General features: G+C 36.6%; 2 protein-coding genes across 2 annotated transcripts; both read right to left on the bottom strand.

Moving 5' to 3' along the window:
- Positions 1 to 387: 387 nt before the first annotated feature.
- lyrm2 (LYR motif containing 2) lies at positions 388 to 6746 on the bottom strand. Its single transcript, XM_057352792.1, has 8 exons — positions 6674 to 6746; positions 5638 to 5778; positions 3095 to 5374; positions 2876 to 2971; positions 2572 to 2805; positions 1941 to 2088; positions 1792 to 1839; positions 388 to 1547 (listed from the first exon to the last, which is right to left on the bottom strand). Exons 1-3 carry the CDS (start codon positions 6716 to 6718, stop codon positions 5294 to 5296), a joined length of 267 nt encoding a protein of 88 aa, XP_057208775.1. The 5' UTR covers positions 6719 to 6746; the 3' UTR covers positions 388 to 1547; positions 1792 to 1839; positions 1941 to 2088; positions 2572 to 2805; positions 2876 to 2971; positions 3095 to 5293.
- LOC130565474 (tripartite motif-containing protein 16-like) lies at positions 1240 to 3676 on the bottom strand. The gene is made up of 5 exons (XM_057352205.1): positions 3095 to 3676; positions 2876 to 2971; positions 2572 to 2805; positions 1941 to 2088; positions 1240 to 1547 (listed from the first exon to the last, which is right to left on the bottom strand). The coding sequence occupies exons 1-5, from the start codon at positions 3674 to 3676 to the stop codon at positions 1240 to 1242; spliced, it is 1368 nt and encodes a 455-aa protein (XP_057208188.1).
- Positions 6747 to 7147: the final 401 nt, after the last annotated feature.

The following is a 7147-nucleotide window of genomic DNA, read 5'->3' as shown; positions in this document are numbered from 1 at the left end:
TTATTGTGTATAGCAGTGGTTCTCCAACGTTTTTGTTGTAAGGCCCCCTTTGTGTAGAGTGCATCGCTTTGCGGCCCCCCAAGTAAAGACTTATGATCTTAAACTTAACATTTTAATTAAACCAAGAAAATATTCAGTTAAACAATGCTAAAACATCAATTCCTTTGGTTGGTGGCGTTGTTTTTCTGATGTTTGATTGCACAAAATTTATGATAAATATCTATATTTCTAAAACACCAATCGCCAGTTCTCACCCTGCTCTAAGCAGATTTCAGTTGGAATGGCTGCACGTCACAATTACTTTTTATAAATCACGTTTATTACCTTTATCGCTTCATTTCTGCATGTATGTCTGTATTTATTCATTTCTTTATTCGTGCACTTTATTAAGTCATTTCTCATCGTCCATAGAAAATTATGCTCTGATGTAATACACGTACGGTGGCTGATGTTATTGATGTATGGATGGATGAGATATCTAATTCACTTAAAGAAAAACCTACCTCCATCCCCAAGACCTACACATCAGACTGCATCTATCAGGTCATGTTTAATTTCATTCTGCATGCTGATTTTTATTTATTTTCTCCTGACAGGTATGGATCCTCATTTAGATGATATCTTTTACTATATTAATTTTACATATCACTAGCAGCGTAAAGGATGTATATCCCAGTTATGAAAATAATTCTGCTTAAAAACTGTTCTGGTTCCCAGTTGGTGAGTTTGCCCAGAACAGTTTCATTAAATATCACTAGTTTCAATCTTTGACAGTAGTTGTACTGACAGAACTATAGCTTTGATGTGAAGTTGACATGAAATAAAAGTTCAGTTTAATATGAATAGGTTTGCATTACAGATATAAACATTGACAAAACTCACATTAAGAACATACAGGTATTCAAAACTTAGTCGCTCAATTACAACAATATGGATTAACAATTTTTATGACATGAATCTGCATTATAGATGATCAACAACTGAATTATCACAATGTGATTTGTGTAATCTCTGTATTATCTACATTGTTAGGTCACACAGTTTCAGTTTACTGAAAAAAACAGCAAACCCAGGATAGAGCGGTTGAGTGAATGTGGTGCTGATGCTGTGGATGAGGGTCATTGTGTCAGAGACGCTGTAGAAGGACAGAATCCCTACTCTCTCATCCACATACACTCCTATTCTATTAGATCTGAGCTTTACAGGGAGATTAGTGTGTTTGTTATTGTGACTGAATGATTAACTGGAGTCACAGCAGATCAAACTCCAGGACTGATCATTACTTCCAAACTTACTCTCATCACCCCGTCCCTTCCTCCTGATGCTCTTATATGACACTGATATCTCCACAACTTTACCAGTCCACTCATTCTCCCAGTAACAGCGTCCACACACACTCTCTCTACACAACACCTGACGCGCATCAAATCTGTCCGGATGATCAGGATACTGATGCTGTGTGAGAGTGTTTGTAATCTCTCTGTTGTCCTCAGACAGACAGAGCTCTTTATTCACCGTGTTTAGATCCAGAGTCAACTGAAGAGAATCTGAGGAAGAAAACGATACAGAATGATGAAAATAAACATCTGTTCAATGTGTTGTATCTGAACGCTTTAGCGATTCAGAGTCACTATTCAGTTTCTCTTTAAGCACAAGCTACAAGTTTTTTTTAGTCACAGAGGATTATATTGATTTATATTGATTAGAAACACAGATGGTGTTTTCTTTCATTGTTCAGATCATCCTTTAGAGATGATATTTCATCACTCAGTGTGTTATTGTGCACGTTACGTTGTAGGAAGTGGTCTCTGATCCTGGGGACAGTGTTGGTGTGTGTGTCTGTAGAAATCAACAGATAGAAACTCATGATGTTCATTCTCTGGACTGTATTTCTAATATGACGTCAGATTGGATTAGATGATGAATGTTCAGTGTTTTACCGGAGATCTTTCTCATGTGCTGTGTGCAGAAATCCTGCAGTTTGTCTCTCGGCTGACGGACAGATTCTCTCACAGCATCAAAAGAAAAGAGGAAAGTCACACTGATGTCGTCCGGAGCTTCAGGTGGTGCAGAGAGAGACTGAAAACTCTACAGCATCAAATAAACACACAAACACCATCACAACTACTGTCACTTTCATCATCATCATCTTCAACAGCACTTTACAATCACATTCCTCCAACATTCTTACACGATCTATTTTAGCTGGATTAGAGGTCAGAACTTGAATGTACATGTACAGTACAATGAAACATCATAATCTGGTATTTAAAGGGCTAAAAATGATTCAATGTTCAGACACAACAATCTGCAGAAGGTCTCAATGATTTGTCAGTTTTTATTAACCAAAAATAGACAAATCTAATGAAACATCTAAATTGCTCATATAATTGAAAATTTATATCAGCCATTATTGTCATTTCTGAAGCACTGAATTCTTTTCAAATTACTCTGTAAGATGACGCATATTATTGCAGTTTTGTAATAAATCACCACATTACTGCAATTTACATGACCAAAATCATTTTTCACAAGAATAAAAACGGCATTTGACAAAATGTCCTCTGTTACCTGCAGCAAATGGATGTGATGATGTGTGTGTGAAAGCTTCTCCAGCTCAGCGTCTCTCCTCCTCAGATCATCCATCTCCTGCTTCAGTCGCTCCAAGAGTCCTTCAGCTCGACTCACTGCAGCCGTCTCCTGATCTCTGATCAGCTGCGTCACCTCAGAACGTCTTCTCTCAATGGATGAGATCAGTTCAGTGAACATCATCTCACAGTCCTCCACTGCTGTCTGTGCACACCACTGACACACACACACACATTACTGTGAGACTTCACTGAGACTCTTCTGAGATCTTCTGCTCCAAACTCACCTTGTGAGAGTCCACAGCATCTTTGATCTTCTGAAGGTCTTTCTGTCTCTTCTGGATCTGCTGCTGAAGTTGATTCTTTCTTTCTCCAAACTGACTCTGAAACATTGAACACAATGACTGCATAATAGAGTCTGTTTGAACTATTAAATCGTCATAAATCTCAGTAAACTTCCACGGTAAGACAATGAAAAAGCATTTATTTCTAAATAAATTAAGCACCTGTTTCTCCGTCCATGCTGCTGCAGATGAAACTTTCTCGTGGTTTTTGTGTTCATCTATACACAGAGTACATATAAGCTTCTGATCCGTGCGACAGTAAATGTCCAGAATCTTGTCATGTCGAGGGCAGATCACGTCATGAAGTGGTGCAGTGGCGTCTATCAGGTCGTGTCTTTTACCTCTGAAGAGATTCTGGTGTTGCTCAAGATGAGTTTGACAGTAAGAGTTGAGACACAGCAGACAGGATTGGATGGCTTTGTGTTTTCTTCCAGTACAGACGTCACACTCCACATCTGCAGGTCCAGCGGAACAGTGATCAGAAACAGCACATCTGACTTCAGTCTTCTTCAGTTTCTCCATCATCTCAGCAAACATCACATTCTTCCTTAAAACAGGTCTTGGACTGAAGGTTTGTCTGCACTGAGGGCAGCTGTAGATTCCCGTCTGATCTTCTCGATTCCAGCAGTCCGTGACGCATCTCATGCAGTAAGTGTGTCCACAGGGAACAGTCACAGGATCCTTCAGCAGATCCAGACACACTGAACACATGAAGTGATCCTCTGAAATACTCGCTTCTGCCATTTCACCCTACGAACACACACAGATAGAAACACCAAACACTCCACACATCGGAGACCATTTAAAGGCCTTTGCAGGTGTTTTGAGTTCATTAGCTGATTTGAGTGTGGCACCAGGTGTCTTCAATATTGAACCTTTTCACAATATTCTAATTTTCTGAGATACTGAATTTGGGATTTTCATTAGTTGTCAGTTATAATCATCAAAATTAAAAGAAATAAACATTTGAAATATATCAGTCTGTGTGTAATGAATGAATATAATATACAAGTTTCACTTTTTGAATGGAATTAGTGAAATAAATCAACTTTTTGATGATATTCTAATTATATGACCAGCACCTGTATATTTCAGTCATGCAAAACCAAACCAAACAATCTAACGGTGAAGATTAATATCTTTCAGTATACACTAAATAATAATCTGTGTTTAATTTATTTTATTATCTTTGTTGGGAGAATATTTAAAGGAGAATTTTTTACAGTGGCCTACACAGGACAAACTGCATTCTGTGTGAGGTTAATACTACTAATTTAACTTGAACTACTTTGATGTTTAAAGTCGCCATGAAATGAATACTGAAGTTTTGTGGCTTTTAGTGTGAACGTGTTGGCATTACAGATATAAACATTGATAAAACTCACATTAAGAACATACAAGCGTTCAAAACTTTCTCGGAGAGGTCTTAAATAATAAATTCAATGTTAGAGGTGTTGATTGAGCGAAAACAACTTGCACTGACACATCTTAAAATATATTATTGTTTTGTCTCAAGAGGCACACAGTAATGTTCTTTTGTAAAGTATGTTTTTAAAAACGACTTAAATATCGTAATTTAACTAAGGCCTAGTCCTGTTTGAAGATCATCCTTGTCCAGGAAACCGTCTCAATGAGTTTAAATTCGTTTTCTTCAACCTGTGTAAAATTTCTTTCCATGAAGAAACATCACATATAATGAAAAGCATTATGAATGCTAATATGTACGCACAGATATACATTGAAATGTACTGTGTAATAATACATTTATCTGAAAGCAAAGAAAATGATGTCTTTCATTGTTCGCTAAGTGACAAATGAATCATCAGAGCTAACATATACAGTTTATAAATCACTTATTTAAACTTTCAATGTCGAGATGTCATTCTCCGTTTTGTCAGTTTTTTTCCCTATTAACCTTTCACGTAAGACGTCTCATGGTGGAGGACTTTTGTTCTGGCCGGAGTTTACCGGAAGTTATTCATGTTCATGGCCAGTCCATCTTTCTTCAGCTTTTAATAATCAACCTTGTAAACCTGTTTGGTATTTTTAAAGAATCTTTTCTTTGGTCTGTGTGGATCATTTCTGTGTTTTCAATGGTTTGCTCGATAATCACTAACTGAAGAAGTCATGACAGAGGTTTATTTATTGTGAAATCAGCTGCACATCAATTATGAAAACACACGAGGATATGTTACTTACATTTGGCAAATTGAGAAGATAAATATTCATGCATAAATATGGAAATATGTTCAATAAAATGCCGTTGACATTATAATGTACGTCTGTTGATAAAGGGCAAGTATTTCAGTCTTTCAGTCTGTTGTTAAAAACAGAAGAGACAGACGGTCTTGCTGTACAGTTTCAGCATCCAGCCAAAGCCAGAGATTTTCTTAAACCCTCCAGATGATTGTGTGCTTGTGTGATCATCATACGGACGACATCCTGCAGAATTCAAATGTATTTATATAGCCCTTATTTTACGATGCACTGTTTCAAAGCAGCTAAACAAGAAATCACAGGACAAAATGATCAAATATACAGCATACATGCAGAATAGGATACATGGCATTTTTGCACATTTATTTTATCCTCAGAGAAAGATTGTAAACTATAAAAGCAACATTTATTAATTTAACATAGCAGGTCTCATTCGGACCAGACAGTGACGAACTCTTTAAAAGTGTCAAACGGAAAGAAGGGTTGACCTGATCTGTTTCGCTCTTGTTCCTCTTGAACTCTTCTCTGGCCCAGTCTCTCAGATATCTGCGGTCGGATTCATTCGGTACTTTGCGGATGGATCGAAGCAAATCTCTGTACATTCCTAAAACTCTCTGCCTCTGTAAAAACTGACCACAACAACACATGCAACAGTTCTTTACTTTACTTACCAACATCCATGTGCAAAATGTGAATATATTTCATATACTGTATGTATTTATTTAGGCTATGTACTGATGGAAATCAAATATTTTGATTGGGCAACATTTTAATAATATCATGTAATAATAAATTGATAATGTGATCATAGTTCATTGCATGCATCCTATTAATACATGAATAATTGACAGATCATTATATAAAAGATAATACAAATATTTGATGTCTGTTTATTGTCAGCTGGACATTTTTGATATTATAATGATGTTTTGAGCTGTTTCTACAGTTTGTAGTGTTTGTAACCTTCATGAACTGTCTGTGAATTTGTGTTCCAGCTTCTAAAAACGATATCATTATAATAACATGGCACGAGCGCAGTAACAGGTGTGCTGCTGAGACTAATAAAACAGCGCAGAAGCTTTCATACGCCGAACAAACTGCTGTTTTAATATGATAGCAATTAAACACTTGACTTGAGTTACTGATTCATTACGTTTAACAAGAGTTTAAATACAACAATAAAAATTCAGCAAAAGTTGACAATTACGCTTTTCACAATGACGCAATGTTGTCAGTTTTATATATTTGTGATCTAATAAATATAACAATGATAAATAAGTCACTCTTGTCCTTGCACTGTTTTACCACGGTTAAGGGAGTTTACTCCGCGTTATTTAATCAGCTTGAACCAGTCGCAGAAGCTGCTGTCTTGCGCATGCGCAAAAGACCAACAACAATCGCGCAGACAGACAGGCGAAACGCGTGAATATATAATTTGTACATCGGGTAAATTATCAGATTCTGATGTGACATGTCTAAATCTGTTCGATTCATCCGTGTAATAAAGAAAAATAGTAAATATACCTGTTTGAGAGTCAGAGCGTCTGGTGGTAACCTAGAGGCGGCCATGTTGCGGAGCTCGTCGATCCGAAGGTGATTTCTCATTCGTCAGAAGTGGTGGCGTCACAAAAGCGACGCAGGAGAAGTTTACATCACAATAAAAGTCCTTCATTAGGGTTATATTTTTGAATTATCATCAATTACATGCTATGCAGGATTAAATCGAGAATTAATCCAGTGCAATCCCCGAATTGTAATGGTAATTTGGTGTAATTCGCATTAAATGTAATTAGTTATGAATGTTCATTCAAACATTGAAGATGTCACACAATGATTATAATATTTTAATATATACAATTTTAATACATATTTAAATATATGTGAACCCCCTGCAGTAGTTTTATCAAAGGGTCCACAGAGCCAGTTTGAAAACCTTGTTCCAATCACATGATAAAATTCCACAAATTAAAAGTCATTTTGTTGGACTAATTAAGTCCT

Source organism: Triplophysa rosa, linkage group LG15 (genome assembly GCF_024868665.1).
Source record: "Triplophysa rosa linkage group LG15, Trosa_1v2, whole genome shotgun sequence".
NCBI lineage: Eukaryota > Metazoa > Chordata > Actinopteri > Cypriniformes > Nemacheilidae > Triplophysa > Triplophysa rosa.
Note: the sequence above shows the minus strand (reverse complement) of the source record. Positions and strands in the feature narration are given on the sequence as shown.